The sequence below is a fragment of the Zingiber officinale genome, chromosome 8B (genome assembly GCF_018446385.1).
Source record: "Zingiber officinale cultivar Zhangliang chromosome 8B, Zo_v1.1, whole genome shotgun sequence".
Taxonomy (NCBI): Eukaryota; Viridiplantae; Streptophyta; class Magnoliopsida; order Zingiberales; family Zingiberaceae; genus Zingiber; species Zingiber officinale.
In genome coordinates, this window is record NC_056001.1 from 29460591 (window position 1) to 29480359 (window position 19769).

The 19769-nt window shown below is 34.4% G+C and overlaps 3 protein-coding genes across 9 annotated transcripts; 1 reads left to right on the forward strand and 2 right to left on the reverse strand.

The window, feature by feature from the left end:
* Window positions 1–856: 856 nt before the first annotated feature.
* LOC122014883 (targeting protein for Xklp2-like) lies at window positions 857–4031 on the reverse strand. Its single transcript, XM_042571378.1, has 8 exons — window positions 3292–4031; window positions 3020–3071; window positions 2789–2866; window positions 1883–2002; window positions 1581–1679; window positions 1427–1486; window positions 1258–1352; window positions 857–1152 (listed from the first exon to the last, which is right to left on the reverse strand). Exons 1-8 carry the CDS (start codon window positions 3912–3914, stop codon window positions 1086–1088), a joined length of 1194 nt encoding a protein of 397 aa, XP_042427312.1. The 5' UTR covers window positions 3915–4031; the 3' UTR covers window positions 857–1085.
* A 964-nt stretch (window positions 4032–4995) lies between these two features.
* Window positions 4996–8777, forward strand: LOC122014881 (pentatricopeptide repeat-containing protein At5g04780, mitochondrial-like). Of its 5 annotated transcripts, XM_042571377.1 has the most exons (3): window positions 5093–5227; window positions 5341–7279; window positions 7958–8777. In XM_042571377.1, the coding sequence occupies exon 2, from the start codon at window positions 5353–5355 to the stop codon at window positions 6895–6897; it is 1545 nt and encodes a 514-aa protein (XP_042427311.1). In that variant the 5' UTR covers window positions 5093–5227; window positions 5341–5352; the 3' UTR covers window positions 6898–7279; window positions 7958–8777. The 5 variants fall into 5 exon arrangements, with proteins under 5 accessions (XP_042427308.1, XP_042427307.1, XP_042427309.1 ...); XM_042571374.1 differs by having other exon boundaries at window positions 4996–7279; window positions 7949–8777; XM_042571373.1 differs by having other exon boundaries at window positions 4996–7279.
* LOC122014884 (probable WRKY transcription factor 57) lies at window positions 8739–10488 on the reverse strand. Of its 3 annotated transcripts, none has more exons than XM_042571382.1 (4): window positions 10157–10488; window positions 9725–9874; window positions 9257–9638; window positions 8739–8871 (listed from the first exon to the last, which is right to left on the reverse strand). In XM_042571382.1, exons 1-3 carry the CDS (start codon window positions 10390–10392, stop codon window positions 9275–9277), a joined length of 750 nt encoding a protein of 249 aa, XP_042427316.1. In that variant the 5' UTR covers window positions 10393–10488; the 3' UTR covers window positions 8739–8871; window positions 9257–9274. The 3 variants fall into 3 exon arrangements, with proteins under 3 accessions (XP_042427316.1, XP_042427314.1, XP_042427315.1); XM_042571380.1 differs by lacking the exon at window positions 8739–8871 and adding an exon at window positions 8907–9070; XM_042571381.1 differs by lacking the exon at window positions 8739–8871 and having other exon boundaries at window positions 9079–9638.
* Between the last annotated feature and the right edge of the window lie 9281 nt (window positions 10489–19769).

Consider the following 19769-nt stretch of genomic DNA (forward strand, 5'->3'; position numbering starts at 1 on the left):
GAACAAGGTGAAACAATAGATAGCGATCAATTATGAGATTCGTTCGGTAAAAGTGCTATTTTAGACCCTTGGGCAGCACTACAAAGGTGTTAATCACAAAAAGATGTCGCTATGAGAGGATAGCTCCGGATGTTGATAGGATGCTTTGCAAGATCCAAATATATGTATATTGCTTTGTGGACCAGCGTTGAAAGTGAGTAGCCATGGATAACTTGTGTCAGTGTGTCGGTATACTTGTTTATGTATATTTTTGTTTATGGGTGGTTAGAGGAGTTTACCTCGTATGTCGAGGTCTGTAAGTAGCCGTGGATAACTTGTGTCAGTGTGTCGGTATACTTGTTTGTGTGTTTGTTTTATGGGTGGTTAGAGGAGTTTACCTCGTATGTCGAGGTAATTAACTCCTTTTTATGAGCTTATAGGTTCTTGGACCATTTTTAATATATTCCATTGATTTATTTATTTATTATCGAGTTCTCAATACAAATTTTTTTTATTGTTTAAAATTTTTATATTTTAAAATTTGTTTAGTTGATTAGTGGAATTGATATTATAAACTTATTTATTTATTTCAATAGTTTCTTTATCTATTTTACAAATTTGATAATCACAAAACAATGTTTATACATTAACAAATTGAATATGATTAAACTTATTCATTTAATTTAATACATTATTGAAGTTTATTCATTTAAATACTGAGCAAACATAAATAAATTCTTATCAAAATAAATATCAAATTTATAAATATTTAGTTCATTTATAACCCTTTTATTAGATTCATGTCAAGTCTTTTTCCATGATTCTTCAAAAAAAAAAAACCATTTACTTTTTAAAACATACAAAAGATCTAAGAAAATTGAAGGTCGTAGAATAATATCTATATTCAACTTTAATATTTGAGGTTGATTACATCTTTCATGAAACAACAATATCATAATACTAGAAAATTGTTAATAAAATTCATTAATGAAGACATTTTCCTACCCTTTCCAACAGCAATTGGAAACTCCAATTGTTTCTGAGACCTATACAAACAATAATTACTACCAATTTTGAAGCGAATGTGAGAACAGGTTTGAATTCTTTCAAGGTTCCTTCAGCCGGTGAATTTGGAATCTTGGCTCCTTCGGTATTGTCCGTGCTTTCGATGATCTTTAGCGGTGCAAACAAACAAGATATAATTAAAAATTGAATGATCAAAATAGTAAAATATCAGTGCTGAGTGCATATTTTGAAAGCCAAGTGATGGATACTTACTTCTTGGGGGTGAAAGGGCGGTCAAAGTAAGGCATGGGTTGAGCTTTTGGAACAAGTTCTTTTCGAAGTTGTCTTATTTCTTCGTCTTCTTGCAGCTAAACAGACAGCTTTAAATTTAATTATCAAGAAAATCAAATTGCAAAAGATAAAATTTCCATTTTATGTAAACCTTAAGGAGCCTTTCTCTCTCCATTTTGATTTGATCAAGGAAGCTCATGCGCTCAGCAATCTGACAAAGTGATTAACAACCCACAATTAGCTCTATGCAACAGAAAAAAAATTACCGATCAACTGTTGTTTCTATTGTGCAGCAGTGAACTTACATGGAGATCAAACTCAGCACGGTCTACAGCACGCACATCGCTGTGGAGGATAAGATCAAGTGGTTCTGTTGGTTCCTTTATTGGAGGTTTTACTGGAATCTACATTACATGAAAACTTGGTCAGTTTTAAATTCAATCTCATCAAAACAAAACATCAATTGAGGAGAACTAAGAAATGAAAGTAAAGTAAATTTCACATTTAGGATACAATCAAACTCATGGCAGAACAACTAAGTTATGGCCTTCCAAGTTTGAGAAATTTCGCTTAAGGGGAATGGAAAAACAAATAAGAAATTTCGCACCTCGGGTTCTTCAGTAGTCCAAGGGAGCCCTTGTGCAATGTGTATGCGTTTTTTCTCCTCTTCCATGAGCATTTCCTTCACTTTCTTGAAGAACTGCTCTTCCTTGTACCTTCCCCTCTGCTGCAAGGTTATACGGAGAAAAAAAATAAAATCAAACACTGAACTAACAAATGAGGGGTAAAATTGAGGAAGCACTAAATATATTGTTTTCACTATAGAATTTGGAACGGTTGCGACCCATCTCAGTTCAGGATTAAAAATTGGAAAGTTTTTATATTTGTCAGGAGGGAAACTGATTTCTCCGTGTTGTTTCGGGCAGCAATATCAGCAACAGGTCACACGTTGCACGATGAACATTCAGTAACATCATAGTAAAGATTAGTCTTACTTAGACCACAATGTACTTCGATCTACTCTCATCTATAAAATATCATATTCATCCGAACAAGAGCTATCCTACTTCTTGGTTGATCAAATTTGTAAGTTTGTAACAAGGTTATCCATTTGCCTAAATGATGTGTGATTCGTGCATATCCAACAGATGTAAAGGAAAACCAACTACAGATGATTAATGACATTCTTTCACACAAGAAGGGTCCTATATATTTTAGAACAGAAGATTGTTCACTAAATTGAATTGTACGAAGCATGCCAGTATATTTATGACAATCAAATACAGTGTGTTGCTTGTAGACAAATGCCAAATCACAAAAAACATAGTGCCCTTCAGCATATGGAATACTTGCGAAAACTTTATCATGTATCGTATCCTTCACTTAGAGTTGTATCTACTTGTCAAGGAACTCGGTTATGCTTCATACAGGTGGGAACTTAAGAAAGTAGCATTCATTGTATTCTACTAACCTTATAAATGAACGAACCCCACGAAGGACTAGTTCTACGTACCTCTGTCCTCAACTTGAAAGGCAGGGGGGTTTTCACTTTGAGCCTCTTATTCCAGCTTCTTCTTGACGAACCATTGCTCTGCAACATAAAGATGGAAATTTACGAGAACATCAATTAGCTCAACCTCAGCATCTATAAAAAGTATGAAAATTACATAAAAGAAGCATAGTATGCAATAAGATTCATATAGAACAAAGCAATATCGAAGAGGAATGAAGCAATGTTGAATACATTTGGCATGTTCCTTTTCCCTTCATCAGATCGATTGCTTCCACTGCTCAATCTACAAGAACAAAATTGTTAGAGCATGTACAAGTACAATTTTTCTACTTCAGATATGCCATGAAATCTTATGCAATTGCAGAAGTTTTTTACACATCAAAACTAAAGTATAAGTTTGCTCTTTTTTAACAGCATAAGCTCCATATCTGTACTGAAGTTGCATGATCTTCCACAGCCTTAAAGCTATCGGGACAATTAAGATTTCATAATATTGTACTGACCTGCTATCCTCGGAAGAACCTTCTTCTGGGCAATCTCCAGTTATGCATTCCGCTGAACATGAAACGGGCGAAGGGGAGAATCCACTGGCCTTGGCTTTGGGTCGAAAGTCCATGCCGGGCAAAGCCCAATTCTTCACCTTTCTCGTGTCTTCTTCTCCTCCACGGCTCTCCCCCTCAGATTCCCTGTGAATTGAGAGCAGCCTCTCGAAAGTCTTCACCAGGTACATAACCCGCCCAGCCCCGTGCGCCGGCAGGCTGCTCATGGCCTCCTCCAGTATCAATCGCCTCATGGCGTTCGCCTTCGAGCTTCCTTCCGAGCTTTTCTCCTCCACCTCGCCACCGATTCTCCTCTCCACATTTCCCCTTCTTTCCTCTTCCTCAGGGCACCTTTTCGGTTCCAAACCCTTCTGCGGAGTCAAAAAGCTCTTTTTTTTCGGAGTGACAAAGGCCTCTCTTTTCGGGGTCAACTCGATCTGCTTCGCCGGCTTCGTTGCTGGCGACCTCGAAGACGGTCTCCGGCGAGGTGTGGATAGTAGGAGATTGGGGTCGACGTTCTCCGAGAGCTTCCGGAATCCAGCTTCTTGGCGTCTGGGAGCTTGGGATCGCCTTGCGGAGGTCGCCATGACCGCGATTTCTCACTCAGAATTCAATCGATCGCGGGCAGATAAGGATCGAAGAGGAGGAGGAAGAGGTATAAAGTGGGGATTTGGAACTCGAACGTTGATGGATTAGGGAGAGGGGAAGGCACAACGGCTAGTTTTTCTCATAGTGGGCGCTGGTTGCAATAAATAGCAAACAAATAATTAGCACCATAATGATTGCATTATCGGTTTATTTAACCATTAAATGCTGATGGAAAGGTTAATTACATTCCGGTTTATTATTTCGTTTCTTTCAATTTATAGTTTACCAAATTATTTAAATTTTGTTTGAACAATTTAGCCTTGAATATATAAAAAAAACTCTCTTATTTTAATTTTTTATTTTATAAACATCTTTTTTATTAAGATTTTTTTATAATATAGAGAGAGAGTTCTGACTCAAGCTGAAAGTTACGAAAATAAGAATGTGAAAATGAAAGTGTAATATACAAAATGAATATGATAAAAAATAAGAATATTAAGATGGTACAAATATATATTTAAATAGTCAATTAATACTCTAGTTAGATAATGTTAAATTATGAGAAATATTTAAAAAAAAATACGAAGATAAAAAAATTAATTAATAATAATAAAAAAAAATTAAATTAAATTAAATATAGATGATGATATGTTAAAGGATAAAGTTTGATGATATTAAAAGGAAGATCTAATTCAAATATAGATGACATGATCAGTACTTTAAATTTAAATTTTAAAAATGAATAAAGTTATTATTATCAAGTAAAAAAAATATCTTAGTTAATAAATTAATTACTAATTCGAAGAATTGTAATTTCAGTTAGCACTCTTACCTTAATCAATTAATTTAAAAAATTCTTGTATTTTTTTTCTTAGCTATACTTAGATATGTCCTAGGCAATTATTATGATGCATATATAGTATGAGGCTTGATGTTGATGTTGTTTTTTCGCCCTTTTTACCACTAATTTTTTATTTAAATTTAAACTTAATTATGATTTGGGCTTGAGGGTAAAATATAATTCCTGAAATATTTAGAGGAGCAAAGTGAAACTTTCTCTAATTACAATTTACAATTCGATGTAATGCTAATCCACCGCAAAGGCAGAGAGCGAGAATGCTGATCTCCAAACGCTGGAGATTGCGATCTATCAACCCTAAATTCCATGGGTTTCTCCCCAAAACTGGATTTTTACCAGAAACCTCAAGCAAGGGATTGGGAATAGTTTCCTGCAGCAGCGGCTACTTCGGCGGATCCTCCAACATCCAGCGACTCCTTCAAATATGCGCAAGGGATCGACTGATCAGAGAAGGCAAGTGTTGTCATGGTTTAGCACTTCAATCTGGTTTGCTCGTAGATGTTCTTACTTGCAACATTTTGATCAACTTTTACTCCAAATGTGGTATCGTCGATATGGCTCGTCAGGTGTTTGATAGGATGCCCCAACGAAGTATGGTCACTTGGAATACCATGATTGCCGCCCATTCCCAACAGGGAGAGGGCACAGAGGCTCTCAACGTTTTCTTGCAGATGCGTCGAGAAGGCACGTTGCCGAGTGAGTTCACATTATCGAGTGTGATTTGCGCCTGTGCTGCTAGTTCTGCTATTGCAGAAAGCCAACAGTTGCATGCTTTGGCCCTTAAAGTTGCCATGGATTCCAATGTGTATGTCTGCACTGCAGTGGTTGATGTCTATGCTAAGTGCGGGATGATCCGTGACGCCCAGTTTGTTTTCAATGCAATGACCAACAGATCATCTGTCACATGGAGTTCTATGGTTGCAGGCTATGTGCAGAATAGTCTTTTCGAGGAAGCGATTTCGTTTTTTGGTTTCTCTGTTAAGAAGGGAGTGCAGTTGACAAAGTTCACACTTTCTGCCGTGCTTTGTGCATGTGCTAGTCTTGCAGCAATTACAGAAGGAACACAGCTCCATGCAATTGTAGTTAGAGCTGGTTTTGGCTCTAACCTCTTTGTGGCTAGCTCTCTCATCGATTTCTACTCAAAATGTGGTTGCATAAGCGATGCCTACTTAGTATTTGGTCATATTGAAGAAAAGAATATCATACTGTGGAATGCGATGATAACAGGATTTTCCAAACATGCCCGACCTTGTGAAGCCATGATACTGTTTGAGAAAATGCAGCAACTAGGCCTGCAGCCGAATGAAGTTACTTATATATCTGTTCTGTCTGCGTGCAGTCACATGGGTTTAGTCAAAAATGGCCGTGGCTATTTTGATCTTTTGTTGAAAGGTAATGCAGTTCGACCTAATGCCCTTCACTATTCTTGCATGGTCGATGTTCTTGGCCGGGCTGGGAAGATTAATGAAGCTTGGGAATTGATTAGTAGTATGCCATTCAGGGCTATTCCATCCATGTGGGGATCCCTGCTTAATTCATGTCGTGTGCATGGTAATATTGAATTGGGAAGAGTCGCTGCTCAGCATCTTTTTGAGCTTGAACCTGATAACGCAGCAAATCTTGTTTTGCTTTCTAACATATATGCTGCGAACAAACAATGGGGAGGAGTTTCCACAGCCCGGAAGCTTTTGAAGGATAGCAGTGCAAAAAAGGAAATAGGGAAGAGTTGGATAAATGCTAAAGGAAAGGTTCACATATTCATCGTTGGGGAGAACCACCATCCAAGAATAGCCGAGGTTTATGCTAAACTCGAGGACCTTAGGAATGAGATTGATCGGCTAGAATACAAACTTGAGGTTAAATATGATCTTCATGATGTTGAGGCAGATCAAAAGGAGAAGTTATTAAGATATCACAGTGAGAGATTGGCACTTGGTTTTGGGCTTATTGAGTTGCCCAGTGGAATCCCAATCAGGATATACAAGAATCTTAGAGTTTGTGGCGATTGTCATTCGTTTCTTAAAATAGTTTCAAAGATCACTGGTAGGGAAATCATTGCTCGAGACACGAATCGGTTTCACCATTTTAATGGTGGAAATTGCTCCTGTGGGGATTTCTGGTAGAAAAGTCCTGTCTAAAGTTTGTTCTGTAATCCCCACAGCTTCTAATATCTTGATTCAAACAAGGATAAGCATTTGGATAGCATCTATTTATACACTTCTTTTCACAACGAGATCAAAATTGGCCTAGAATGACAATTAGTTGCCAATAAATAATACAACCATTCTTTGGTTGATCTTGTTCTTGGTTTTTAGATTATAGTCAAAGATGCTGGTTTGGCTGAAAGGACCAAGTAAAACAATTTGAAGTTTCATGAGAAAAAAGTTCGAGTGGGAATACTTGAAGAAGTACTGTATGGCTATCCTTAGATTTCAGAATTATATGCTCATTATTAGAAAGCTACTCCAATCAAGACTTGAATCTAAGAGAGCAAAGAGGTAACTGGTAAGTTTCTTGTATTTCATTGATTATATTTGTGTGTGTGTGTTTTGGAAAAAAAAATTGTTTCACTTGTTCTTATGTGTTGCTCTCTACCATCACTGATCTTTTAGTTACTTCTTCCACGTATAAAAAAATTGGAAATGAACACAATTGCGCTATATTGATATGCGTGGTAACTAAAAAGATCAAAGTGAAGGACTGTGCAAATTTCACATATCAGGAGCATGAAACATACAGATTTAAAGGCCCATGTGGGATGTTGTTGAAATTGCTTGTTTGTTTATACAGCTGAAGTCTTCAGTTCATGACATGCTTACGATTCTGATTCATATCAGTAGTGCACATTGCTAGTGATGGCATGTTTTCCTATTACTTGAGCCTGTGATACAAACAGATTATGGCTAGTTCATTGATGATGCTTGATCTCTTTCGAGAAACAATGGAAGTTCATCATGTAAAGTTGTGTACCAAGGCGGGCAGTATTTCATCTGATTGACATGAATTTAATTCTGATTTTGTATGAAGTTTTTCTAGAGTTGAGTTGTTTCGTTTTCAATTGAGCTGAAATGAATGTTTTTCGCTATTGGTATAAAATTCATCAACGTGACAGTTGTAAAATTTCTGTAATACTCTGTGTGTTGATTAATCCTTGATTAAACTCACTGTCTTCAGAATTTTCAGGTTGAAAGATTTAACATCAGCGCCGTTTATGCTGTTTCAGCATATTTCACGGAGGCAAATTCATTTTTGGCACAGCAAGACCTTTGTGAGATTGATGCTTGCTTTATCATGGAAGACTTGCGGGAACTTTGCAAACTGAGGCATCACTTACAATTCTTCGAATCAACAAAGTATCATAGGATGTGATTACTTGGAAGGACTAGAATCATACGGAATGGTGTGAATTAAACAAATAGATCTATAGAATGTATGGTGTCATTCGTCAACCTCAGCATTGGAGCACCCTGGAAGCTCATACACCACCGACAAGTAATTCAGAACTTCAACTCAAAATATTGCAACTTGGAGCCAATGCAGAAAAGATCTCACTTCAATACAGAATTGGATCAGATTGATACAACTGCTTCTATTGGGAGCTATCATATATTTTCATGAGTTTCAGAGTACTGAATCGAATCCAGGATAAGTTATGGTCTGGCTAAGTATCAATCCTTCTCAATCTCATGTGGTGCTCTTCGAAAGAGTTTATTAGATGCTGATCCAAGTAAGCGGAATCTATCCCTCAATCGATCTCCATTTTGTAACTAAATGTTGGAATGATGCACATGACAAACAAGGCTTATTGGCACTTGGAGTTCAATTGCGAATTCACAACCAACAACTTCCCTCTCTATTTGTGTAACATGTTTCTTCATCTTCACAAACAGTGTCTATCGAAACCACACACTTAAATAGAGTAGACTTTGACGACAATCTGGCCACTTAGTTGTGTGAACTAAAGATCCTTTCTTGGCAATGCAAGTCATACAAGTCTATCCAATTTTATTGTAGTATCCGAAGGGCAAGGCAAATTAAGACTTACGAAAAATGGCTACGACGTTCATAGTTGTGCGTCGAGAAGTCATCATTCTAATCTATTAGGAACAAAAATTTACAACAAAACTCATCAAAAGTAGCATAGTAAAATCAACAACTAAAAGAAAATTAGAAGAAATCCAGATACAATTAGTTTTTGCTAAGATTAAACGCAGCCAATATATTGTGTTAACACATAAACAACAAATGCTAATTAACTAGTTAATTTCTATAATTTTGAGTTCATCATATCCTGACCTGCAAAGATTGTACTTATTAGTTTAGAAAATATTTATATAAAATCAATAATCAGAAATTAAATATAAAAACGAAAACTTCATCATTATTCCTTAAAACACATATGACATATAATATCTTAACCATATACATTAACTAGCCAAACTATATTAGAAGTTGATGATACAAATACAAATAAATACATACCGAAGTGTAATCCTTTGCTCATCTATTCCTCAAGGTGGATGGCACGATATCCCCCAATAGACCTTCATCAATGGAGGTCGAATTCAATGAAGCTTCATGGAATTGGGTTTGTTCGATTGCTTGATCTGAACAATGATTGTCATGATAGAATTGCAATGATGGGGGAAACACGCGAGGCGATGATAAGGCCAATGGTGGATCGAAATGATGATGAGTTATTGCGTTGTGAAGGTGAAGTGCGGCGAAGATAGGACGAGGGTAAGAGATAGTGTAGTGGCAATGTTGGCCCTCGTATGTGGTAATGACAATGCTAGGGTCTTCATACGACCGCTCCACTCTTTTCTTCACTTGGCATTTAGTATTTGTGCATCGATAGTAACTTCTACAAAAAAAGTTAATTATATCTTATAAATCATGATAAATGAATCATTAACTTTAAATTTCAGAGGATTAATTAATAAAATTGACCTTGGGAATGGGCTATTCTTAATGGCTTTTTGCCCGTATTTCCTCCATCGATATCCATCTTCAAGGTGATCTATCTCACTTTTGGTCATGAATGCAACTCTAGGTTGTCGGCATGTTTGCTTCCTTTCCTTTTTACTACTTTCATTTTTCCTAAAGAACACAAGAAAAATATATTTCACATTGAATGTCCTAGATCAACAAGTTTTTATAAACAAAAAATACGCGTAATTAATTGTGTATAAATCTAAATTCAAATTCTTTATATCTAAAGAATCAAAAAGAAGAAGAATTCCTTTTTTTTCAAATAATTAACAAAGAGGTGTTTATTATTGCAATACAAATTAAGTTTACATTTTACCCCGCATGTTTCACTTATGTACAATGAGATCCCTTCTCGATTAATTTACTAGAATAAATTAATTAATTACTTACGCTGTGTCGTCGGCCAATTCCACGCCGCTGACCGACGGCGGCTCGTCGCTGGACACCGACGATGTTGCATCGCCGGAGACCTCTTCCGGAGGTTGATGCCCCTTCAGAAGACGACCCGGTGGGGGTCGCCATTTAGCAACACCTCCGTTTCCGCCTCCGATTGCGCCGCTCTCGACAAAGAGGCCGTCCAAGCAAGCAGAGGCGGCGGTGGCGACGGCGAACGCCTCCTCTTCCATGGACCGGGTCGATTAGGACGAAAGAGAGAGAAGGATGGCCTGTGACTTCATGTGCTGCTTCCTTATTGGCTCATTGTAAAGAAAATTACGTGACATCAGCCTTATGTCAATATGGCCCATATGATTTTATATCCTCCCGATCCCTCCTCCGCAATCCCTAATCCATTTCAGGCTAGGGTACCTTTCGGGGTACAGTGCAGTGGAAAACTACCATGATGATTTTCAATATAGTGAGGGTTCAAATCTTATGTTGAGTATTTTTGAACGTCCTCACAGTTTGAATTACTGATGACACTGGTGTGTCGTGTTAGGATTCACTTGTGTTTTTAAAATTTATCTGATGATCGATTTATTAGATTAAAAAATCGATTTATTAGATTTATGTTGAGTATTTTTGAACGTCCTCACAGTTTGATCGATTTTTAAAAAATATATATAGTTTTAGACCAAACATTCTATCACTAAAGTTTATTAATGCATCATTAAATTCTTAAATAATAATAATCTTATAATATATTCATCAAATTAAAGATATCATAATTTTTAATATTATTTAATATTTTTATAAACTCATGAGGAATAGAGCAAACTATTTTTATAAACTCCCATCAGGATGATTCCAAAAGTTGGATATTTTAATTATTAAACAAATATATATTAAAATAACCAACTACTATGAACAGGAAATTTACAATCACAAGTTGCTCTTTAGCGGGGTTGAGGCCCCGATATATATAGTTGTGAATCATGGTCACGAGCTTACCGTCGAAGTATTCATATTAGTTATTCTATTTAAAATTTTAAAATGAGTAGCTAAAAATTTTTTACATTAATTATCCTATTCATTAATAAAATTTTATATTTATGAATAATGTTTTTTTAAATTTAAAAAAGGACTTCATTCCTTAAACATCATAAAGTAAAGAGAAAAAATAAAGAAAAAAATATATGGTTTAGTAAAAAATAAATATTTAAATTTAATAAAATAATTTTTTATTCTAAATTATATACTTTGTATAAGAAAATTGATGTAGATGTAATTATGATCACGACCGTTTGCAAACTTACAGTGACCGTGTATGTGCACAAACCAAACCATCAGGAGACTCATCTATCATTCTCATTTTAATTTCTTTTCTCTCCTTCTGTGTTTTCATTTCTCTAATTCTCTTTTGTTTCTATTTTTTTTTTTATTTTCTTTCATTTCCTTTCTTCGATTAGTTTTTTTCCCTCTACCACCATGCTTCATGGTAAATATGTTGAATAAGTGAATGGTCGAATCGAGAAGAAATAGAAAAGGAAAGAGGTTTTATTGTGAATGAGATTTTAGTTTCACATTGGAAGTTTCAAAATAATTTTATTGGTTAATATTGATTCACATACATTGAGGTTATGAACAAATGCATAGGGAGAGACTCTCTCTCATGCGTGGGTGTGTAAGGGGGAGGTACAAATTTAGAGTCCAGATTTACACTGAACCAAGTTGACTTGTGTGTGAACCTGTATGTGAATGTGACCTGCGCACACGAATACCGGATCAGGCAATGAAAAGATCATTAACTCTAGCTCCTATATAAGGAGGCTCGGATCATAGGCAGAAGATATAGCAAGAAAAGCAAAGCTCTCCATTTTTCTTCCTCCTCATCTGTCGTGCAACTCCTGCTCGAGTACCACTCAGCTCGCCGTGACCACCAGTACTTGGTCGGATATCCTGGGAAACAGACGACTTTTGTAAGCCTCAAAGCACAGCCGGAGGTGGACAAATTTGTTTCAAGGAAACTGCGACTCGCAGACCTCGGTCAGCTCGCCCGATCGTTCTCTTTGTCTGACCGACATACTTCTCTGCCCGCTCGAGATCTTCACCCGACCTGTCTGTTTCGGTCGGCCTGCTTCACCCGACCAGCCTGTCTACTCGACCCGGCCGACCTCTCTGACAGCCAAGTCTGTCTGCACTGCTCGACCTGTCTGCCTCGTCCGACCGGCCACTCCTGCTCGGCCTGTCTACCTCGTCTGACCGGCCTCACTGCTTGGACGCTCTGCTCACTCAGTCACTCTGAGGTTGGAACTTGGATAAAAATCAGCCCCTGCTAGCAGTCTGAGATCATCTGCTCAGGTCAACTCAACTGTAAATTGAATTTAAATTCTGTGTAATTTTAAATTTAGCTAAGTTCTTAAAATTTCCGACAAAAAATTATTTGTGTGCAACAAAATAAACTATTAATTTTAGAGTTACAATAAGATAATATACATGACCTTATCATATAATTAAAGAGGTTAAAATATGTTCTCACTAAAGTGGTAAAATAAGAGGATCAGATGAATTTGAATGGACGAATATTATGAAGGTCGACCACTATGTATAAACTATGATTAAAATTTTAATTGATGAATCAAAAGGGCAGATCATGTGCTCTCAAAATTAATAGGATAAAATCTGATTATAAAAAATAAATAACTAAAAAGGTTAAAATAATATGATATTTTTTAGTAGAACCATTTCCGTAGGGGTGTCAAAAATGAACCCGACCCGACGACCCAACCCGAGTCGACCCGAAAAAAATCAGGTTCGGGTTGGGCATTTTCGGGTTCGGGTCGGGTTCGGGTTGGAGGGTTGGAGGGTTAAATATTTTCGGGTTGGGTCGGGTCGGGTTCGGGTTGACCCGGGTTGACTTAAATATAGGGTTTTGTGGGGTTTTTTGGGGTTAAATCAAATTTTATTTTAAAAATTTAGATGTTTTTATGTATATTAATATCATGTTTGTATGATAATGATGGAGTATTGAGATAAAAGTGAAGAATTATAGGGAAAATATCCCAAAAAAGTCGTTTTGAATCGGATTTTCGGGTTATATGGGTCGGGTTCGGGTTGATCGGGTTGGTCGGGTTCGGGTTCGGGTTTAGGTGTTTTGGGTTGAAGTCGGGTTCGGGTCGGGTTCGGGTTGGGTTAAAAAAAATAAAAAAAAATCCAACCCGACCCAACCCGACCCGACCCACCCGAATTGACACCCCTACATTTCCGTCCAGTTTCCGGCGGTGGCACTCATTTTAGCAAAAGGTTGACGCAAAAGACGGAGGTGGGACCCACAGGCGAATCTTGTTGTTCCTAGGTTTTTGGGCAAGAGATCTATATTTAGATTTACCTCCGCCCAATGACTTTTTTGAAAAAAAAAAAAAAAACTCTTAAATTCGCAGTCAATGAAAATATCTCTTTTTAATGTATTTTAGAATTAAAAAACACTTTTATTAGTATTTTCTCTATTTTATATCCGACAGGTATATCTCTATAAGAATTTTGAATTGATCATCAAAATAAATCTGATTCATGATAGATGATTCATCATTCTAACATTTAAATTAATCATCCATTAAAAAAAAATTAATTCATAAAAGTTAAATTTTAATTCTTAAATAATTAAGATCATCTATAATGAGATATTAAATAGTTATTAAAATACTCATTTAACACCTCACTTCATAGTAACTAAACATTATTTGTCCCCAGGGCGTAGCACAACTAGGGGCGCATGGTTTCGTGGCTGAAAGGTCCAGGGTTCGATCCTCGGGATGTTATTGCCTGGGGTTAGCATCCCGACTATGCGCTTTCAGTTATGTATCTACATTTACCTCCATCCATATCCGTGGGACCGGCTCTAGAGAGGCCGCTGATGTAACGGTTTCACATTTTGAACATTATAAAGAGGGGGGTGTTCAGAGGGATGAACGCCCCTCTCTTATCTTTTCTTATTTATATATTTTTTTTAAACCCTAAACATTTTAATTTCTTTCCAAAGTAGTAAATTTATTTTTTTTAATAATATTATTATTAAAAATAATAATAATAATTTAAATATTTTAAAATATAATTATTTAATATGATATAATTTTAAAAGAATTGAATGGACGTTAAGATAATAAATAATCCATATTAATATTAAAAAATATAAATAATATATATATATATATATATATATATATATATAACAATAAACTCCATACTTTTGGTGATGAAATAATAGGTATTATAATAGTGATAAAGATGCTCTAAGAAATAAAAAAAAAAAAATACTCTATTAGGGCATCATAATCCGATGACAGTATTTTGTCTATAATTGTTAATACAACTAAGCAATGGCATGATCCACATGTTACGTTATTTCTTATTTGGGCCAGAAGGATAACTCGATGACGTTATTGCTCCATGATATAAATTATAAAGTATCATTATTGTAATATATATACAGCAAATACATGCTGCGGACCGTAGCATGCGGACCCAGCAGAGATCTCTTGGTCCGCAAATTATAAATTAGGGGATGGTCCACTGATCTGGACCTTTGATTTGAATGGACCCCATCTTTAAATAAGTGGGGTTTATTCAAATCAAAGGTCCACATGTAGTGGACTATCCCCTGGTCCGTAATTTATGGACTAGAAGATCTGCCCCCACCTCGTCCGCGACAGGCGTTGCTTCAATTTTTTTTTTTTTAAAGCTTTCCTCAATAAAGATATATAGATATATATTAAAAGCTAGAGAAAAAACAAGATAGAATTTTATCAAGAGAATTGTAACAATAATGAGGAAGTGAAATAATACATACCTACAATAATGATAATGATAAGATCATTAGAAGTTGGCATATATAGTTTTTGTTATCCTAGACCTTATCTTGTATACCTCATGTAAATCTTAAAAAAAAATCAATTTGTATTTTATTTTAATATTATAACCCAATTCCTAAATACTAAGATGTATTTGATTGAGATTATCCTTGATAATCTTGATTATCTATCAAAAAGATGATTAAAGAAAATTCTGTTTATAGTTTAGATAATCGATGATTTCCAAGTAATAATTCGTACCTAATACATAGGTAAAAGGGGCATATAACTTGGAATCGAAAAACCTTAGGAAAGTAAGGTTTTTCTTGATTCTGGGATTAACGAAATTTTTTAGCCAAAAATATTCTTCGATATTTATACTTTGAGACGAAAATACTCCTAAAATTTTTATAAAGAAAATTTTATTTTAAATTACAAAAACTAAATAAAAAATAATATATATATATATAATGTAATGTAATGTATTGATGCTACCAACCGTTCAATACGGAATGGTCCGTAACAAATTTTTTAGGTGTCTGAAATTAATCTAGGCGTCCCTATTCATTTTTTTATTTTAAAAAATGATTAAAAAAAACTTGATCGAGGCGCCTGGATTTAATCCATGGGCCTCGATTTTTTTAATTCTTAAAAATAAAAAATTCCTTAAATCTTAAATCCAAAATCTCCTAAATACATATATTATACCTCATGAGCACATAAAATTATTTATCTTGAACATTATAACTCAACCCCAGACCTTATTGGTGGCAACACCTCATAAGAGAGATTGAGGAGAGAGAAAATATGATGAGAGAGAAAATATGATGAGAGAGGAAATATGATTAAAAATTAGGAAAGAATGAAGAGAGAGAAAATAATGAGAGAGAGTGTGTGATGAGAGAGAATATAGAGAGAAAATGATAGAGAATGTGTGATGAGAGAGAATGAGGAGAGAGAAAGTATGTTGAGAGAGAAAATATGATGATAGAATGAGGAGAAAGAAAGTATGATGAGAGAGAACAAGAAAAAAGAGTGAAATGAAAGAAAAATTGAGCAAATATACTAAGGGTATTTTCGTCCAAACTTAATTTTTATTCTCATTCCATCAAAACCCAAGGGAGGGGGTGGGTTTCATCCATACCCAAATTTTTGGATTTCATTTCAAAATCTTGATTTCATTCCCATCAACCAAATACAAGGTTTGGGAATGAATTCATTCCCTCATTCCTAAAACCTCTAAACCAAACGCCCCCTTAAATTTTAAAATTTTGAACCCTAAATACATATAATATACTCTAAAATAAAATTAAAAAAATTACTAAATGAGTCCAGGTACCTGGGTCATGTCATCCACGGGTGTTTTGATCAATTCCAGATGCCCCGAACCCCATCTGATTGAATCCACAGGTTATATATAATTCGTTTTGTAATACAGGGTAATCCAGTAAAATATTAAACTATGTTATATATTTAAATCTCTAAATAAATAAAAAAATATATATAACCAAAAAAATCAAACAAATAAAAAAATGAAAATGGTACCGGCACGAACGACGTCCACATGCCATGGTTCAGAGCATAAATATTTCGTGTATATATATATCCTCATGTTACCCTGCCCAATACACGTGCATAATGCGTGTGTGCAACGTGCGTGGGTGTCTCTCATGCGGGGAGGTGCGCCCCGATCATTGGAAGTGCCTCCGTGTGTGAGAGGCATCCACGTGCGTTGTGAAAGATATCAACGGTGTATATCTATATCTATCTATCTATCTATCTATATATATATATATATATATATATATATATATATATATATATATATATATATATATATATATATATATATATATATATATATATATATATTATAGTAGTTATAATTTAATCATGCTACAATATGAATAATTCACGCTGCTAGTCGTATGAGATTCAGTGTTATTTGATTTATCAATTTTTTTTACAATATGAATACTTCATTTCTAATCAATATTATATTATAATAGCTATGAATTGAAACTATTACAATAAACACACTTCATTTCTGATCAATATTGATCATATTATATTACATCAATTACAAGATCTAACTGTTATACATTCATAGCACATACGATCTATAACTATATAATTATAACAATTATGGATCATAGTTACTACAATAATATAAAAAAAAACAGAATATTTAAAAAATAAAAAATAGACTAATGTGGGATGGGACATTTTTTTGATAATAAATAAAAAAAATGAAACATCCTTTTAATTTTGATGCTCGTTTGATTGAAGAAATATTAGGGTTGTATAGGACCTTATGTTTGGGATAATGATGACAATGTAACACAATTTAACTTAGAATATAAGCATCCTAAACAAATGTCACAATGCAACTTAAATAGGCAAATAAATTATTCTTTCTATCTTACACAATTTAACTTTGTTAATTAATATATATTTTTTATAATATATAATAAATTGGTATTAGGTCAGTTTTGTTTCATATGAATAGACTTCACCCTATGGACCCTACTAATCTCTAATTTCGATTTTATATATTTGTATATATTATCCCTCCATCATTTTTCTTTATCTTTCCAATTCAATCAATCTCTAGTTTAGAAACCATGAAGTCATGTAATGAATTAATTGAGTCGAGAATCTCTTATCTCTTATCGTTATCTATCTATCCATCTAACTTGTTGCTTGTGTTTGGTAGGGTTTTTGTCGCGACTTAGGACATGGATTGAAACCCAACGTAATTTCTCATTTTAGTTAGGTTTGTTTAATGATGCATACATGCTTATTTGTGAACTTATAATCCTTATAGGAAGAATATCGTCTTACTTGGAATCTATTCATCAATTTATTAGCGATTCAATAGTTGATGAGACATCGAAATCCTTTTATGAAGATAACAATCGAAGGAAAATCTAGCATCAAGAAAGCGAGATGGGTGGGTGCCTAATTGGCTTTTGGAAAAAAGGTAAAAGGGTCTTTGTCTCTATAATAGGTGTTTATGAACTCGTTTGATAGGCAGTTGGATGGAGGATAAAGTTTACGGTTGATAGATCGTATGAACGAGCTAGAGATAATCATTGATTCAATGCAATCTTGTCGGCAAAGAATCTTAAGTACTATTGTTGAGTCAACATGAATAGCATATCTGAAAACGATCGAGAGATAGAGTTGCCCGCCTTTAGGTCATCATATTTTAATCAATCAATCAAAACTTCATAGTATCTAAATGTAAAGTGAGGTACCATCATGATTAAACAAACTCAATCAAGTCTCTAATCCTGAACACATATTCAATACTGACCATAGGTCAGATTGAGTAGGAGCAATGGTCCATAAGCACATTTCTATGTCTCTCATACATTAATAGTGAGACAAGGCCATCAAACTCCAAGGTCGCTCTTTCAAGTAGTTAACGTTCTAAGTTGACTGTTTATCTCTTGCTCCATCCATTTTCTTTTATAATAAAAGATGATTATGTTCACTTTAATTAGTTGTCCTCATAGTCCACCTCCAGATTATATAAATTGAAAAGAAATCACAAAGTATACTCCATCCATCCTCAGAGGTAGCTCACTTACCGTCCATATTATACTGTTATGGTCAAGTTTGCTTGATTAGACTGCCCATTGTGGTTCAAATACATTAGGATTGTTAAAAATATTTGGGCAAAAAAAATCAAAAGAGCATTTTTTTTTTATAGGAATTGTTAAAATGTTGCTCCTCTTTCATTTATGAGAACATTTTATTTTGCGTCAGTATTTTTTTTTCTAAAACTACCTTTACTTTTAGCATTATTATAGTAGGTATGAATTTGCAGTTACTACATAATTATATCAGTTACAATCCATAAGTGTATATAATTATAATAACTACGATTTTATAATTGTTATAATATAGCCACTTCAATTTATTATAGCCACCTCAATTTTAACTAATACTAATAATGTTGTGTTTTAGCAATTATAGTACATAGCTGCTACATTTAATCTCTGATCAATATTTGTCAATATTATATTGTGACAATACTATTTTATCAATACTAATAACACTATGTGACACTTATATAACTATCATAATATAAACACTTTATCTCTTATCAACAATACTTGATATTGGTCTCAATTATATTATAATAGCTATAAATCATAGCTGATACTTTGTTTTTTATAAACATCGGTTAACATATATAGTATTGTCTCATAGCCATTATAATTATATAGTTGTTAGCAATTACAAAAATCATAATGACTACAATTATGTAGTAGTTACATGATCATAATGGCTATAATTACATAATAGCTATGATCTAGTAACTATTACAGCAGTATAAAAAATGAAACAATTTCAAAAAGTAAAATATATATTAATGAGAGGGGATATTCTTTTAATAATATTAAATGAAAATTAAACGTCTTTATAATGATTCCAATAAAAAAGATATGCTACCCCAGGGCATGGTGTGGTAGTAAGAGACTGAGCATTTCTCTTGAATAACAAGGATTCGATTCTCACACAAGACTCACTTGAGACAATCGAATACTACAGAGAGAATAACGATTAACGATCGAAAATTTAAGTCATAATTATTTTGATCAGTGACATCATTTAGAGACAATTTAATTTCTGCAGTAAAAATTAGCGACGATATTAAAGGTCTATCGCTAAATATAGTGATGGAATTTAATCTCCATTACTAATATTAGCAAAGGAAATAAAAGTCTATCACTAACATTAGCAACGGAATATTTATTCCCGTCACT